At 33.8% G+C, this 18588-nt stretch overlaps 1 protein-coding gene across 1 annotated transcript in view; it reads right to left on the bottom strand.

The window, feature by feature from the left end:
• The window catches only part of LOC128581091 (protocadherin-15-like), a 724065-nt gene that overhangs the window by 557579 nt on the left and 147898 nt on the right, over positions 1 to 18588 (bottom strand). The window contains exon 4 of the mRNA XM_053583500.1: positions 18395 to 18460. Within this exon, the coding sequence (XP_053439475.1) occupies positions 18395 to 18460 (66 nt within the window). The remainder of the gene's footprint in view (positions 1 to 18394; positions 18461 to 18588) is intronic.

Genomic DNA, 18588 nt, shown 5'->3' with positions numbered 1-18588 from the left:
TAAGCACACAGTAAATATTTATTACCATTGATTCTCTCTTCTTTATGAGTTTATGCCTTTGCTTAAATTTATAATGTATGTATAATATATATTTTACACATATATGTAAAATGTCTTTGCTAATCTTACTGTAAAATCGCACTTGTTTCTGTAGGCGCTGGTGGTTGAAATTAATTAGACAACAAACTTGCCAGGGATGTCTATGGAACTATTAGAAGACATAGATTATTCGTGAACCTTAATGGGTGGAACAGATCAAAAGTGAATTTCAGGCATGAAAATACAAAGCAGAAGACAACAGATGAGAACAGGGTAAATACTACAGCCATTTGGAAGTAGAAAACAGCTGTTGCTTGTAAAAAGTAAGAGAAACTAGGACACATGATGGGCTGGGCTATGATGTCCAGGTGAACTAAGTGGGATATTGCAGCCAGAAATAGAAAAGGATTGGAACAGGAAATAGAGAAAATTAAAATATATATATATATATATATTGCTCTATATATATGCTCTATATATATTGAAATTTTAGTGCTTAAAATAAGCTTGAATCAGCCATTCTGAAGTGAAACTGAACCAAAAGATCCCTGAAACTTTTCCCCAGAGGCACAAAGCAATGTGCCTGGCTGTGAACAGCACACACCTCTTAAATCACCAGTCTGGTAAAACTATGGTTTGTGCAATACTTGACATTGAAAGTTAACCCCTTCTTTTAGCTACCGAAAAGTAAATGGGAACTGTGTAGAATGTGAGGGAGCAAGAGGTTCTCCGTCCTTTGAGGGTATATTTTGACTTGTAGAGACCTGACATGTCTGGCCTCTTCTCTCCATTCCTACTGCAATAAATGCAGTTGAAGCCCTCATCTTTTATCACCTAAAACAGAATCCCAATAACTCATCCTTTAACCCCTGAGGCAAATCCACAGTCTCTAGAATTATCCTCTTACATGCAAAGTGACCATGGTGGTCCAATGCTGGTGAAGAGCAGATCGTTATTTTTTGACTCCCATCTTGCTTACATTGGGCAGCTCACATACTGTCTTGTAATCTTAAAATACGTATCATCACTCTGTAAGTTGCAAAACATGCACATCTTTGGATCTCAGATGCAAAGATTCTGAGATCTTGTCAATTTCCTTTTCAACATGTGCTCTGGGAAGTGAAATCATTATGCAGCCACAAAGAACTAATGTTTCCTTAAACTCCATGCCATTTCATGACTATTTTCCTAGAATATCTTCCCTTCCCATTTAATATTTTTTTCCATGAAAAATTGCTATAAACAGCACACAATCCTGTTCTGGCACTGATCCATTTTCCAAGCCCTTCTTTATCCTTCCCATTCACAAGATGTTTAATATGTTTCTCTGCTGTATTAATTCTGTGTGTTGAAGATAATCATTTTAGTGCGTATCTCAATATTGTATCAGTATTATTATCATCACAAATAGCGTGAGCTGTTGAAGAGTCGATAATTATCTTTTGTAGTAGTGGTTAGCGAATTACTTGGTCTATGTTAAATGAAAAATAAATGGTTGTTAAACCTCAGAGTCTCTTATAGTGACCCTAAGAGTAAGGAGTGAGTCTTGGTTGTACACTTTTTTTCATGTATGTGTATATATATGTATATATTTATATACACACACATATATATACACACACACCCCTACTCCTTTTTCATCCCATTATATATACATATATATGTATACACACACGCAATATATATGTGTGTATACATATACACACATACATACAAACACACACATTGGGTTCTCCCAGCACACATTTTAATAGGTAAAGAAGAAAGAGATCGTGAATGATCGGAAGGGTAGAGTTGCTATTTTTTTCTCTCTATTCCATGCTTTTTTTGATTTAGAAAATAGGTGTAGAATCTCACCATTAGTAAATAAATCACGGTGTGGAAAATTACTTATAGTAGACTGATTTATAATGTAAAGTAAATTACTAACTTTTGCTGTGGACTCATCAAATAAGGGCGTTCACTTGGGAATCTAAAAAAGGCAGAGAGGGCTTTGTGAATTCTGGGATCACAGAAATTAAGATGATCATACAATAAAACAAAATCTACTTTGTCCTTTGTTTTTCCCTAAGTCTCTACCCCTTCTTTTACTAATGGTCCTAAAATCAAGGAGTTATGAATAATAGTCTGATGGTTTCAAACTGAGAATTTGCAGCCACTAAAATAGGTTACCTTAAACAAAATTCTTTTTCATCTCTCTCCCTTATCCGAGGTCATATGTCCCTTATCAAGATAACTAGACACCTGTGGTGCATCTTACAAGGGTACATGTGAAACTTAGTAAATGTAGAATATAAATGTCTTAACACAATAACTAAGAAAATGCCAGGAAGGCTATGTTAACCAGTGTGATGAAAATGTGTCAAACTGTTTATAAAACCAGTGTATGGTGCCCCATGATCACATTAATGTCCACAGCTATGATTTAATAATAAAAAAAAAGAAGGCTGAGGTTAGAGTAGTATCTGAATATTAGCCATACATCTTTATATTTTTAAGCAGGATTTTTTTACATTTATAATTTTTATTCATTAATATAACACGGACACTTTCCATGCTAATAAACAACAAGTCTACATTATTGTTTTATTAAAAGGTGGTTTCCCACAATAATAAAAAAGATAACTATACATGTATTCCAAAGTTCCTTTCACTCCTTCTCATGTAATGTCAGTACATGGGCAGCCTCCTGTATATAGCTAAATGCATATTGAGGAAAAAAATTAAAAGGAAGAGGGGATAATTCTCTTGTTCCTAAGTACAAAAACACATTTGACTGTGTGTTGTAGGCAAACATTTATATATTTGTACAGATATTCATCAATAAATTTTCTAAACCTAAATTTCTATCTGGTTTGGACATATAAATATAATTCAAATAATTTATACAACTTTTATGCCTAATAAAAAGATAAGATATTTTGTCATTTTAAGTCAGTTTTTAAGATATTAAAAAAATAAACTATTAAAGTTGACTTAACTAAGCTGTAAGAGATAAAATTCTCAGTGATGTGGAAGATCACTCTCTAGAAAAGTGATAATATATCAAGTGCTAAGGGTATCAAATATGATTCGACATGATCAATGTCCAATGATAATAGCAATTACTCAAAAAACAAATTGGACTCCCACTCAGTAGACTTTTTCTGACACTAAATAGTGAAGTGTAGGTCATATCATTAGACATTTTCCATCTTCTATTATCCATTATACTGTATACGGTGTCAAATGCAACTGATGGCTCCAATCTGCTCTTTTAAATACTTGACAAATCACCATTTACTAAACTTAAGAACTTTGGATGGGAAAAAAATTACATCTGAGCCAGTTAGAAATTTGGAGAATCAAGAAAATTCAACATCCTGAATTTCCCTCCTCAATCCAAATAAAGCATGTTGGAAATATGCAGGGTCTTTTCAAAAATAATTTCTCTAAAATCAATGTTTTACTGAGTAACTCAAAAGGACTGAATCTTATATAATATGAATACTAAGGACTAAGAAAAACTAATTAAATTGGATTTCTCAGGTTTAAAATTTTTGAGGTAAGTCATTCTTTGAATATCAATACACATTAAGTCTTTTTTATGTTTCATGTAAATTTATGTGAGATAGTATTAATGTTTATGTTTTATAAACAATTGGAACAATGTGTCCCAGAACATAAATAACACTTGACCTTATACCTAGTAAGTAATCTTTAACGTACTTTTTGAATTTTGTAGTAAACGACCGTGATTCTGCCCTAGATTTTAAAGACTTTTGGATGTGGCAGAACAACAAAGTAAAACACTACTGAGGCATTTTTCAACTGACTAAACTATTAGTTGAGACTAAATTACCTATAAAAGCCAGAGTGAAAACACAGGTTTCGTATGTGAGTAGGGTGAATGCAAGAAACACAGCCAATTATTAACTCATCAGCATTCTGCAGCGTTATTTTCTAGGGATAGGAGACAAATTGGAATGAAGAAAGTGCACAGAGATTTCCCTGTTTATTCTAATGATTGTGCATAGGAGCCAGGACAGAATGACATTTGGAAACAAATAAATACGCAGTTATCAATTCAGCAGATAGACATTTTAGGTCCAAAACATGCTTTTTAAAAACTAATCATAAAAATAAACTAAAATTAAGCAAAACCATGGATACGTCCAAAGACCCATAGGCATTTTACTAAGAAAGACCTAATTCTAATTCATGCCTTTAGGATGCTTTTAATAATGGCACGGCTAAAATACTATTGCTTTTCCTAGCATAAAGAAAAATACCAAGTTGCTTCTTATGAAAACATTTCATAGTATTATTAGAATCATTTGTTTTGCATTTTACATTTGGAAGTACTTTAATGTTCTCACATTGCTTAGAAATCCCAATGCACTCTTTTGAGGTAATTCTTCTAGCTTTTTTGTTTTATAGATTTTGTTTAAATAACAATAATAAAATACTTGCATTTCTGTATATAGCATAATACAGAACACATGCAAATATATAAATGCACATATACAAAACATATTCACTTATGTGCAAGCAATTAATACTTTTACATTTCTTCTCAATAGAATTTTCTTACTACAAATGCTGTCAAAATTTTACAAGCTATGTTTCTTTCAGCTACTAGAAATATGGTGATGATATATGTAGGAGAAAAATGAGAAGCTTTTAACAATGCCAATAGGCACAATTTATTAGGTTATTTTTGTTTCACAAAATATGCAACAAATTTATGTGCATTTTACTCATATGATCCCCACATCACCCCCTTAAGGTGATTACATCATTGTTCCTTTTTTTTTTTTTGCAGTTTTGGCTGGGGCTGGGTTTGAACCTGCCACCTTTGGCATATGGGGCCAGCGCCCTACTCGTTTGAGCCACAGGCACCACCCCATTGTTCCCATTTTAAAGATAAGGGCACTGAGGTACAAAAAAGGTAATTAAATTTCCCAAGCAAGTGAGCAAGTAAAAAGAGCCAAGATTTGAAATATGACAATGTGCTTCTCTTCTAGGGTCTCTTTTAAATTTTGGGTGAACCCTTTTACAATGCTAGTTTGGCAAGGTTTTATAATTTTGAACTTTGAAAGTTACTTCTGTTCTTGGAGCAGCGAGTTCCTCAGTAAAATTGAGTAGGAGTGTTGTAATATTTAGGTGCTCACAACACAGATATTCTGCCTAGATGAGTAGTGGGAGTACTACTGAGCACCTACTGTATACCAGGGGCATTATGAACATTATTGCCTGCAATCCTCTAATCTTCATTAGTTCCTCTAATTTTTCCAAGGCAAATATTACACCTCCCATTCTATAGTTTAGAAAATTAAGGACCTGAGTGATTAAGTAAATTTTCCAAGACCAGGTTACTGGTAAATGGAATATATGGAAAAACAATTCTACTGTATCTGATGCAAAGAGTTTCTTATGTCATCAAACATTGTAGGTAATTCTTATTATATTTGGCAAACCAAAAATCCTAGCTAGCACACTACCTTACAGTATTTACTCAAAGTAGATCTCTTCCTCTTATTTATTTATTTATTATTTTTATTAAGTCAAATAAACACAGATCATGAATACATTCATACATACGTGGGGTACAATGTGCTGATTTTTTTTTTATACAATCCGACGTGGTTAGATCAAAACCAATCAACATAGCTTTCACCTCATAGGGGCATTTTAATATGCTTAAGGGTAAAACTCTTGAAATCAATATATGTATAGTTCCACCAAATTAAAACCAATAAAAAATAGGGTAAGACTTACTCATATTCTAGTACAGATACTTTTCAATTTATGATGGGCAGCAGTGCTAAAAACTCAATATCAATTGAAACTCTCATTCAATTACACTGCACTTAATATATCTAACCTACTAAATAGCATAACAGACAAGATTAACTTAGATCGGCTCAGATGACTTACATCAGCCTACAACTGGGGAAAATCACCTAGCACAAAATAGTAAATTGTTGACTATCTCATGTAATTTATTGAATACTGAACTGAAAGTGAAAAACAGAATGAACATGAGGGCACCTATCACGCATATGCACAAGGGAAAGCACTCTAGGCCTGGATATTTGAATCACTGAGCTAAAATTAATTGCTAGAGGATGGAGAGGCTATAACAACAGTGTGAACAATTTATCTCTCTTGAAAAGAGGCTTGAGAAGAGGGATAAAGGTTGACTATCTCTGGTCAGAAATTAAGTGTTTCAGGTTTCTTCAGCTTTTGGAATATTTGCATATGTGTAATGAGATATTTGGGGGAATGGTACCCAAATAAAAACATTAAATTCATTTGCGTTCTCATATACACCTTATATACGCAGCCTAAAGGTAATTTTACACAATATTTTTGATAATATTTAAAAATTATTAAATGAGGTCAAGTGTAAAATTTTATTATTTAGTGAGATCAAGTGTATCATATGTCAATCCTCAAAATGTTGTAAATTTTAGAGCATTTAGCATTTTGGATTTTCACATTAGGAACGGTCAACCTGTGGATGGTCCTGGGACATCCACCCTGAAGGTTTAGCAGCCACCGTGTTCTTTTTCAGGAAGGTATCAAGTTATGATGGTACAGTCTGTTTCTTCTTTTCAGTATATATTTCTCTAGAGTAAGCAAGAGGACTCTGTATTGGCCTGTACACTCTGGCCAATCTCTCCTAATTAATGTCCATTTTGGCTAACATCTGTGTATTATTCTTACTTTCAATGAGAACATTGGGGTCCTTGCCTGATAACAGTGACCTCACACTTCATTCCTAAACAACCTGGGCCATTAGTAATCCTCTCTGTGTTGGACTATTGTAGTATCCCATTAATTGTGATCGCAGGACAAAGAAATACTGAGAGTATTCTTAAGGTCTCCTATAATTCAGCAAAGAGGGGATGGGGAAATTGACTGAAATCCACAAAACTGTCATCTTATTCATCTGCTGAAGTTACCCTTTGGTTCCAACATTAGACAGTTAGCATTTATATCTTCAATCTCTGTACCCAATTGGAGAGAACTATTGATAATCACACATACCTTCTTCAGATCTCCCTGTCACAAATGCTCCAGTTGTATTCACTTTAAGTACAGACCAGCCAAATCATTTCTATTTACCATATATCAGTGTAGATTTGTACTTTGGCTATCATTCTTTTCAGGAAAAAATTGAAGAAGCAAATATACTTCTGAAAGTCCTGATGATGTATAGGGATTGGCTTTACCAGTGGCCTCAGGGCTACAGTGGAGTGGATCTACAGCCCTACATAGATTTTATTCACCAGGTCTCACAGTTTTGTAAAGTTTATTTTCTCTAAGAAATTTTATAACATGTTGATCATTGGGGCTTTTACTTCCATATTAAGTCTCAACTGATATGATTATTTTAGGAATAATTCATATCAGGTGATCACATTAAATTTGAAAAAATTCTTTAAACTCCTTGGAACTCTCAGTCTAAAAACACACACATTTAGCTTCACTTTCTTTTTTTTTTTCAGAGAATTTACTTATTGTTAATTTTACTTCATAATATTTAGGTTACAGAATAGCAAGAAGAATAAATACATAAATAAAATAAAATAAAATAAAAATATACTAATGTTTTCCCCTTAAGGCATAAAAGTAGCTTCACTTTCTGAGAGATGATTGAAATATATTTATAGTGCTAATGTATTCTCAGGTCCAGAATATCTTTCTGTATTTTTAATAACAATTTTTACCGTAAGTCTTTGGATACGTTTACCATGACACTATCAAATGATGGATAAAATCAGGTAACAGCATACTTATATATTATTTTCTTGAGCGCTTTCAAATGAATATTAAAGATAGAATGGATGCTAACCATCATTTAAGGAGACATATCATAGCATTTACTTCTTTTTACAAAATAACTAGCACTGGCTAATCAAGCTCAAAAAATGACAGCCTAAAGATTCCATCTTTGTAATCCGAAGTGGACCTTGGATATTGTTTTTAATTTTAAAAGTAAACAACTTATTTTTTAATCAGGAAATTCTCACCACCCTTTCTAGGGTCTTACCTCCAGATACCATGTCCAATAAAGTATAATGTTTCTATGACATGCATTTAATGTGGATTACTGCAATTCGAGTAAGAGCCTCTTTTATATCTTTAAAATTGTAGCATATTCTCTCTTCACTAGTACATCAGTAAGCAAGAATTTAGGAAATCTACCATAGTGTGACTATTTTAAAAATGTGTCTATTTTTACCATTAAATAGCTATTTTGGGCATTTTGTGTGAATGTGTGAATGTGTGTGATATTATTGGTAGATTATGTATCAATGATATTCATTTTCTATATGTACCGTATATTATGATTCTATAAAAATGATATTATATTTTATTTTATTTTACTAAAGCATTTTTTTAATAAAAATCAGAAAATTTCTGGGTATTTTAAACACTTAGAAATGTCAAATTGCACATGGGGAATTTTTTTCAATTTCATGAACTGCAAACTCAAATGGAATATTCATGTGTTTTAAATAGTTTGCAGTTTCATGGGAAAAAGTTTAGATAAGCATTTATACAGATTTGTTTTCAGACAAATCTGTTACCCCATGCTAGAGTGCTGTGGGGTCATCACAGCTCACAGCAATCTTAAACTGCTGGGTGCAAGCAATCGTTTTGTTTCAGTCTCCCACATAGGTGGGGCTACAGATGCTCGCCACAACACCTGGATAATTATTCTGTTCTTAGTAGATACATGGTTTCAGTCTTGCTCAGACTGGTCTTGAACTCCTAGATCAACCAATCCTCCTGTGTTGGTTTCCCAGAGTGCTAGGATTCCAGCCATGAGCCACTACATCTAGCAAGTTATTTTTGTTTTAATTACTGACATGTGGAGAGTATGCAGAAATAATAACCTACCATTATTATCTTTAATTCAAAATATTATCTTCCACCTAAATATTCTCTTTAAAACAGATATATAATTTATACAACTACCTAAAGGCTATTAGACCTAAGTAAAGTTTTTACTATCAAGAGTTAAAAACTGATTCTAGAATTAATCATTTTACATAGTCACTGGATACCATACCAAATTACTAAGTTCATTAACTTCAATAGTCCTATGAAGTTACTTGATACTCAATAATTTAAAATATATTTTTATAAATTTACCTGGATATCTAAATAATCGGATTTTTTATTTTATGAAATACTCTTAAATACTCTTAAAATTTTTTTTTAAATATGAGTATGTGAAATGTGTACATTTTATACTTTAATTTGTAATAATGTGAACTTTTAAACAATTTAAAATTAAGTTTATTTTTCTTTGGTTTGCAGTAATATTTGATTATATTAACCACATACACATATATATACACACACAGAAACAATAGCATTCTCTTATATTTGAATATTATTATAACTAATTTCTATTATATCACATAAAATCCTATTGAATACAAAAATAAATGTATATCTTCACTGCAGACATGGCCATGCAAGTAAAAAGAACACTTGAATTTACCAAGGGTTATAATATCCATTTTTATACATACATGGTGAATTTTGATTAAGGATTGATTATATTGAAAATCATAATGATCATAATACTCCAAACTCTCCTAAATAGGCAAGTGTCATTTAACACTGATGCAGCTGGTGCCTGTGAGATTTATGCTAATGTCAATGATTTCCTCAGCTAAAAAATAGCTTTGGAATGCCTACTATGCACCAAAAGCATTCTGGTATTACAGCAATGAATCAAAAAAGATAACAAACTTCCCCAAATTGCAACATATTATAATGATCCAAATAGTCCCCATTTTGAGATAAAAGATGATGTCAATTGTTTGATATCCATCTAGTCTTTGCCCTGGAATATGGTTTCTTATTTATAGGCTAACTGAATTCTATGTACTTATAGGGGGTTCTCCTTATTTTTAAATTGCTGTGTTAATATAACTACAATAAATACATATAACTACACATTATTGTATAGTATTATATTAGTTATAGAGCATACTAATAATTAGTTATACTATTTTAGTAATAGTAGTTTAGTAGTTATAGTAATTTAGTAATAGTAGTTTAATAGACTATTGTTGTAGTTAACATAGAAATTAGTTATATCTTTTACTCATGTGATAAGACTCATGGAAAACATTTTTCTTACAGATAGCAGGAATATTTGCGCCATGTTTGAACAACTGTGTCACATAATGAAGAAGGCCGATGTTCCTTCTTAATGTTCTAATTAATTAAGGCTAAAGCCCTAATTTTAACTAATAGTCAATAATTTAAAAATTAAATTGAAGGGCGGTGCCTGTGGCTCAGTCCATAGGGCGCCAGCCCCATATACCGAGGGTGGCGGGTTCAAACCCGGCCCCGGCCAAACTGCAACCAAAAAAAAAAATAGCCGGGCGTTGTGGCGGGCGCCTGTAGTCCCAGCTACTCGGGAGGCTGAGGCAAGAGAATCGCTTAAGCCCAGGAGTTGGAGGTTGCTGTGAGCTGTGTGAGGCCACGGCACTCTACCGAGGGCCATAAAGTGAGACTCTGTCTCTACAAAAAAAAAAAAAAAAAATTAAATTGAAGTAGAAGGCAGCCATACTACAAAGGAAGCTAATTTCACCCTGATACATAACATATAACTTAACATCTACAAAATATTAATTTAAGCAGCCTGTATTCATAAAGTTGAAGCCCCAAAGATAATTTCTTCAAATTTCTTTTCTTTTCTTTCTTTTTTTTTTGGCCTGGGTTGGGTTAGTGCCCTACTCCTTTGAGCCATCAGCACTGCCCAGGAATTTGCAATAAGAAACTAGATACATAGTCATAAGAATGTTTGCACAGTTTCCTGTTAATGTTTTCTCTGCCAATAATAATAAAGATTTCTATACAGAACAACCATTTATAATCATAAAAAATATATAAGATTAACAGCTTGATTAGGATTATGCGGAAAGATGATACTTATCTCTTACTGAGTTTCAAATTACTAGTGTTTTAGCCAGCTCAAAAATCAATCACGAATTGTAATTGATTTACCTCAACTGAGAAAAAGAAAGGAAGGAGTAGCATACAGTTAGTTAAAAAAAATGAACAAGTATAAAAAAAATGATATTTTGTGAGATTTTGAACTAGGTTGAAATACAACTGAAATAATTTCTTTTCTCCTAGAATCCATAAGAGAGTACAAAGGATAGTATTAACTGACAAGAACCTATTCATTGAATGACATTGCTTAAAAGACACCAAGATTCAAGGTGTCATAATAATCTTCACATAATTCAAATAAAACCTTCATTTTCATAGTGCTAGTCATTACAGAAAGGAAATTTTAGTAAAGGTATTAATTGGCTATCAATAACACAAAAATAGGAAAAACTTTGCTTATGACATTGTTCAAGAAATTTATTTGTTGCAAAGAAATTTTTGACCCTTTCTTAGATTTGTGATAGAGTCACACAGGTAACAAATTAATAACTTCTGTTTTTAATACATAAACAGTTTGAAGAATAGTGAATAAACTATAGATATTATTGATGGAATGCAATTTCCTCACTAACAATGCTCACACCTTGCCTGTCCTGAAGTATTAAGATAAAATCAAGCACATTAATCAACATTGTTACCAAAACATACTTCTTTAAAACTGATCATTTTACCAAGCAATATAAATATGTTTGTAAGGATTTCTCTGAAATATGAATCAGCGACTATTGAATCTTTCCTTTTTATTAATGGTTCCTTGAAGACAGTGTAATATAACAAAAAGATCACTGATTAATTTTGATGGAATCAGCCATCAAACTTCCAGACACTCAGTATTAATTTACAATTGAAAATCATCATGTTCAAATGATCTTTGGGGTGATTGCATTATGTGTTATATGAGGCAGTGATACCACTGAGCCAAATTGGATGACTTCATGTATTTTCTATTTTATTTTACTTTATTTCATTTTTTTTCGTGGAGCGTATTTCTTTCCAAAGCAGGAAATTCTCTAAAAATATAAACAAACACACATACATACAATTGTGTAGTTGAATTTTGAATTATGTGCAGCTAGGACACTGAATCAGAGATGGAAAGAATAATTACCCTCTGTAAGCTACAAGTTGCAAGATGAGATCACTATCAACTTATTGTTGGCAAATCAGTAAAAAAGCATGAAACATTTCTTACATTTAATTGCATTACATAAACAATATTAATATTAATCTACATAGATTCAACCAACATCCATTTTCTTTATTTCTTCAAACACATTTGCTCTCGTTCATCTCTAACAACTTCTTGACATTTCTTTTTTTCCCTCTGCAACGAAGATATTTGCACCAGATTGCTCTGACCATTTCTTAAAGGTACCACTCATATTCATCCTCAGAGCCCTTTTATCTTTTCTCTGTTTAAAGCATAAATGTTTTGCTCACATCTTTCAGTCAGCTTTGTTAGAGTTCTCTTCAAATGCAATCTCCTCAAAGAGAGAGGAGATTGAAATAGCATCACTGCCTCCTGCTTTTTCGATTAGTCCTTGTTCTTTCCCTCTGCTTTGCCTGTTTCTCCCTACAGTCACCTTTTTCTGCCTCCGCATGGGGAGTGGTTTTGCCTATCTGCTTCCCTGATGCATCACTGGTGCTATAATAGAACTGACACAGTTTGTTGTCAGTAATGATATCTTAAAGAAATAAGAAGACAAATAAACGATTAAAGAAACAAGTGAAAGACCAACAACAATTATGGGCTGAGTGTGTGTTGAAAGTTGTTAATAATAGGAAAAAAGGGAATTGCAAGCAGGTGGTCTCCTTCATTTCTGTTTTATCATAGCTGCTTTGTTGTAAAGATGAATGATAATTTAACTAGTCACTTTGACTGGAAGCTATTGCTTTCTTACTCAAAACCAACTTAAGAAACAATCCTTTTGGGCAGTGCCTGTGGTTCAAGGAGTAAGGCACTGGCTCCATATACCAGAGGTGGTGGGTTCAAACCCAGCCAGGCCAAAAACTGCTGGGGTGGGGGGTGAGAAGAAACAATCCTTTCAACCAGAGAGGACTCTGACAATTCACATCACTATTCTATAGATTTGTAAGTTTTCAAAGCAAACAAATAATAATAACAGTTCTAGCAAAACAATGGTCTTATATCCAAAGTGTCCAGTGGTAAGTAAAAATAAAAAAAATAAGGGGTAACCAGTATACCATTTGTAACTTAAGCCTCAAGAATTATTGTTGGCAGAATATAGAATGTAGAAAACAAAAGCAAGAAGGAATACAAGAAAAATCTTGCTTCTGGTCACCAAGGGCGAAATGTTTTTAGGTAAAAAAGAAAGCACCTTTAGAAGATTAGTCTATCATCACATTCTATTAAACAACTCATTTATATTTGAACCAAGCTTAATGCTCTTAGGAGTGTCCAATCTGAGGCCCATGGGCCACATGCAGATTATTTGAAGACTGTTTTGCTATACAAAACCATATTTTCTTTTATTCATTTCATTTTTCCTGTTCCTTTTATCATATTTCAAAGTAACAAACCTTTGATCAAGAATTATTGTGGGATTTGGTGACAGAAACGGTCGAAGAAAGAAATGATAGACATTTATTCACCACAGCTATATGGCTGCAATGAAGAATAATGGTGGGACAGAAGGGCCCAACAGAGAGGAACTGCTTAAAACCAAACAGAACTGTCCCTTCCATAGGCATGTATACTAGATCCCTCTTTTTTTATCCAAGAAAGCATATTGTTATTTTGATGTTATTTAAATGTATAAATTATGTAGGCAGCATTTTTGTTGTGTACCTTATTTGAAGGAGCTAAAATATATACACAGAAATGAGAGAGAGAGAGAATGAATTAAATCCAGGAACATCTCAAACCAGTTTCCTAGTTTAGAAACATTTATAGAACGACGGTCAAAGTATATGCTCAGGTGATCATATCAATATTCAGTAACATCTCTTTCAAACATTTGCAATAGCCAATGACTGCCCATAGCAACTATCATGGGAACATCTTTTCCTCTATGGTATATCCCTAACACCCACAACCTGTTGAGAGTCTTTCAGTTTGCTTCAGTTGAATCCTGTCATCTAAGCTGCTTGATCTCTGCGTCCCCTAGTTTCCCCCCTCGTGATGTGGTGCACTCTCATATCTGGTCCAGTCACGCCATACATTCTACTCTGAGCTATTCAATAAGAGGCTACTCTTCTTCCACTCTGCCTCTTCAAAACCTTCATGCTACTTAAACCCTTTTATCCAGAGAATGAGGAACAAGTAAAACAAATGGGCAAAAAGTGGAGGTTTGTAAACATTTGGAGGTCAAAACATTTTATCACATCACATTTTGTTTAAACGTGGGGAATTTTATAAAGACATGTTGGGTATGGAGTCTCAAGTCTCTTATACTAGGAGTGTGGGCAACTCTACTTGGGATCCTTTGGAGGGTTCAGGGTAGAGTTTGGCTAACTCCTCATTATTATAAGCAGTCCTCACTATCCACAGGGAAAATTCTCAAAGACCCCCAAGGATACTTAAAACCATAGATAGTGCTGAAACCTTTACATAGTAAGTATTTTCCTATTCATACATACTTATGACAAAGTTAATTTATGAAATTTAGGCAGAGCAGGAGATTAATGACAATATATAATAAAATAGAATAATTATAACACATTGTAATAAAAGTTATGCCAGTGTAGTTTTTCTCTCTGTCAGAATATCTTACTGTTTTGTACTCACCTATTTTCAGACCACAACTGACTGTGGGCAACTGAAACCACACAGAGCAACTGTGGGTGGGGTTGGGGGGGCATTATAATGAGAAACTATATGGAAAGAAAATACCAACAGAAAATTCAATCTACTATTCCTTCAAACTTAGTGGTTTTGACACTAGGAGAAAGAATTCTGTTCCCTTTCATAATTGCTTCAAGTGAAGGACCAGTCTCTGCATCCTACTCTCTCTCCTAACCATGCTTTAACCAGAGATAGTCTGGGAAAGGAGTGGCCAGCTGCATTCATTGCTCTTTCTACAACATCCGCTCCCTCCCCGAAGGCATGTAAGTATCTATAACACACTCTGGCTCTGGGATATGGCCTGACAAGCATTAGATCACTTGTGCATTGGACTTGTGGTGGCATCCTTTGTTGATACTGCTTTCAAATTACGGGCACACCTTAGAATCGTCCTTCATTTTCCCAGTTTACTGAGAGCCCATAGCATCTTTCTAATGTTAAATCCAGAAGGGCCCTTAGGATGGTCCTTCTAATCTCTCATATAGTGATAGCCTTTGCCTCTGAATCTGTCCATTTTTATACGATCAGAATGTCTGTTCTAACCAGAGCTTAAAATCATTTTCTCTCCCCTTTGCTGCAGCACTGCCTAAATACACATGCAAATTCTGAAAATTAGTTTGAACCAGTGATCGTGAAGCTTGTTTAAGGCTATTCTATAGCGGCTGTAAAGCAGCCAAGGACTCTGATGTGACTGGCAGAGGCAGGTTTAGATAGTCTCAGCCTAACTGCCCCTGGTTTCCCTCCTTCCCGTAAGGCTTCAGTGTCATAAGCAATTAAGAGACCCACGGAACTAGAAATATGTATCTCCAGAAAGGTTTTTTGACATTCTCACGTATTAAACATAGACGATATGTTTAGCTCAAGAGTTTTTTTGTGGCTATCACGAACCAAAGTATCTTGTCGTATGTTCACTTTGCCTGTACACAATACAAGCTTTGTTTTACTGATACTTGAGATAAAAATGAATTCTGGTTCAGACTGAGGACGATGGAATGAACCTCTCATCAATGTGCTACTGAGGACAAAGGTCAGAGAAGGAAAGAATCTAACAGAGCCCAAGGTGAGCAAGAGCTTTATACATCTCCATCTGTTTAATCTGTTAATTCTTCCAAATATACACAAGTGTGTTAGCGCTTTTAGCATACACAGTGAGGCAAATGTTCCTATCTCAAGAATATAAAAAGCTTGAAAAGCACAAACACATATTTGTATGCAAATGTGAGTGTTCTGCAAATGTAGCTCAGTGACTCAGATGAGAATATGAAGTATAAATTTCAAACACAAAACATTTGTTTATGTGCTCTGCTTCAGTAGATGATACATTTAGCAATCACAAATATTTAGCAGTAAACATTAATAAAATGAGCCAAAAGCAAGTTAACTCACAATAAACTTGCTAGTTTGGCTTAATAGAGGATTTGCTACGTCTTTCCATTAGGAAGCCCCCAAACCTTTAAACCTGAGTGCTCCCCATATTGGCCAAATAGTATACGGACATGTTTTATTACTACAAATTCAAGGACATAAGAATGGAGAAATTAAGAGCAAAACTAAAAATAACTATTTTGGGGGGAAGTTTTGTTTTCTTAAAGAAAAATATGAAAAACATATTCATGTATTACTTCATTTAGTCTTTGAAGAAAGGATGATTAAACACTACATTATGAAATCTTGCAGAGGTTCATTTGATCACCATATTTTTAGAAATTTAATGTAAAGGAGAAAAACAAAACATTCATGCTCCAGGTTGTTATTTATACTCCTAGTGATGACATTCAAATAACTCTGGCAGCTTTCTGAGTACTTGGCAGCTTCTCCAAAACATCCCAAGGAAAGAGAACAACAGTACTACGCTATATCCTGTCACATTCTTCCACAACACAAACATCGACTTTTCACCACATGCTACCGTACAGCACTGCTATGCTAACATCCTTGCAGAGTTTCAAGCTCCTTTGAAAACTAGGATCTAATTAGCACAAAGGGAGATAAAATGCCATCATTACTGTTGCTATAATTATCTAGTTAAAAAAATGCTCTATAATATAGAATCAAAACAAACTTGTTTAGTGAAACGAAATGTTTTATCTCAGCTCAGCTTCTATTTTCAAGTGAACTGGTTAAAAATAAGTAAAGAAAATACGGATTGACCTTCCATCATGTTTATAGGATTTTTGTTTCTGGTTGAAAGGCTAACTGTTTTCATTATAGCACATTTAGAAAATACATATTCGATCTGTATTAAAAAATAGTTTACCATAATTAAACCACAGTCCTACATCAGGAGAAAGAACATTTTTCTCTTACAATCTTTTGATTTCATTTTCTTTTCTGCAGATACATTTAAGTTGTATCTCTACTGTATTTAAAAGCATCATAATAAGTCTAACTCCATATATTTTATTATAAATATGAACTAGAAATAATCAAACATGTAAATTTTTATGATTGTTTAATTTTGCAAAATTTAGGATGGACACTTAAAAAGAGGACTACGATTTTGTGGAAACATTTTGCTGATTCCACAGAATGTGCTTGAAAACAAAATTTGTGCTAATTCCTCAAAAGGGAAAAAGGAGGGTCTAAGGCAGAACAATAATAAATCCATGATAAAGTGAACTGATGCAAGTGTCATATATATCGTATAGGTTTTCAAATATATGTACATTGAATTACAGGATAAAGGTCACCCTCCAAAAAGCCAATTAACATAATTTTTAAAAAATGTAAATCAGGAAAAACCCACTTTTTAGAATAAAGAGGAAGCATAAATCAAAGAAGCTTGGTAGAAGTGTTCCTCACAGAACTGGTAGAGAAAGCGGTCCACTGATCACATCCAGAGGACAAGAACAGTTTGAAATGAAACAACCTGAGAGATAACCATTTAACTGCCACATAGGAGAAGAGGATATTCTTTAAATATTCCTAAAGTTCAGAGAGACTAGGAGGGTGTTATAGAACAAAAACACTAGTGACATTACTTCTAGTTATAATAAGAAAAATTATATTTGGAGACGATCTTGATATGACTCTCCTATTAGTTGTTAATTACTGCAGACAGCCCAAGTGAAAATTCAGACTCCTTCCTCTGCTCTCCATCTTCTTCACGTTCTTGCTTACTCAGCACATTCAGTTTTCCTGTTGCTCATTCATAATCGCCGTGTCTAATCAGCCAGGGATATTGATCCTGACCAGGCTTAACTTACAGTCTACTTCTTTGAAGAAATATATGTTCCATCTAGATGACTATATACGTGTGAATGTCAACTTTGCCTATTGATAAAGAAAAGTTCCGGTCTATATCTGGATGTATTCTTGGACTGACTCTGAATCAAAACTCCTTCTCAATCACACTAAATATTTATATTCATTGAAAGAGGCTCTTATAATGTAATTCAAGTAAAGTGTTTCCAAGGAAAGACATAATGTAAACCCACATGGGAGGGGATTAGAGGGGAACTGTCTACAGACCCGGGTTGACACTTTCACTTCCTACCTCTACTCATAGCAGGTTGAGGACTGGATTTGAAGAAACTCACTTAGATAAGACATTTGTAAAATATGAAACTCACTCACCATTCCGACTCTCTTCATCAATAGCAACTATGGTAGCTGGCGGTCCTCCCCTAGCTAGTTTGCAATCTAAAGAGAAAAAACAACAAAAGGTAAGAATTAACCATTGCAGGGGCACTCATCATGAGATCGAATACATTGAGATTTATATTGAGATTTTTAAAAATGCAACCAAATTATTATGTCATTACTGTTAC

Source organism: Nycticebus coucang, chromosome 3, assembly GCF_027406575.1.
Source record: "Nycticebus coucang isolate mNycCou1 chromosome 3, mNycCou1.pri, whole genome shotgun sequence".
Lineage (NCBI taxonomy): Eukaryota > Metazoa > Chordata > Mammalia > Primates > Lorisidae > Nycticebus > Nycticebus coucang.
The sequence above is the reverse complement of the archived record's forward strand: the minus strand, read 5'-3'. Positions and strand labels throughout refer to the sequence as shown.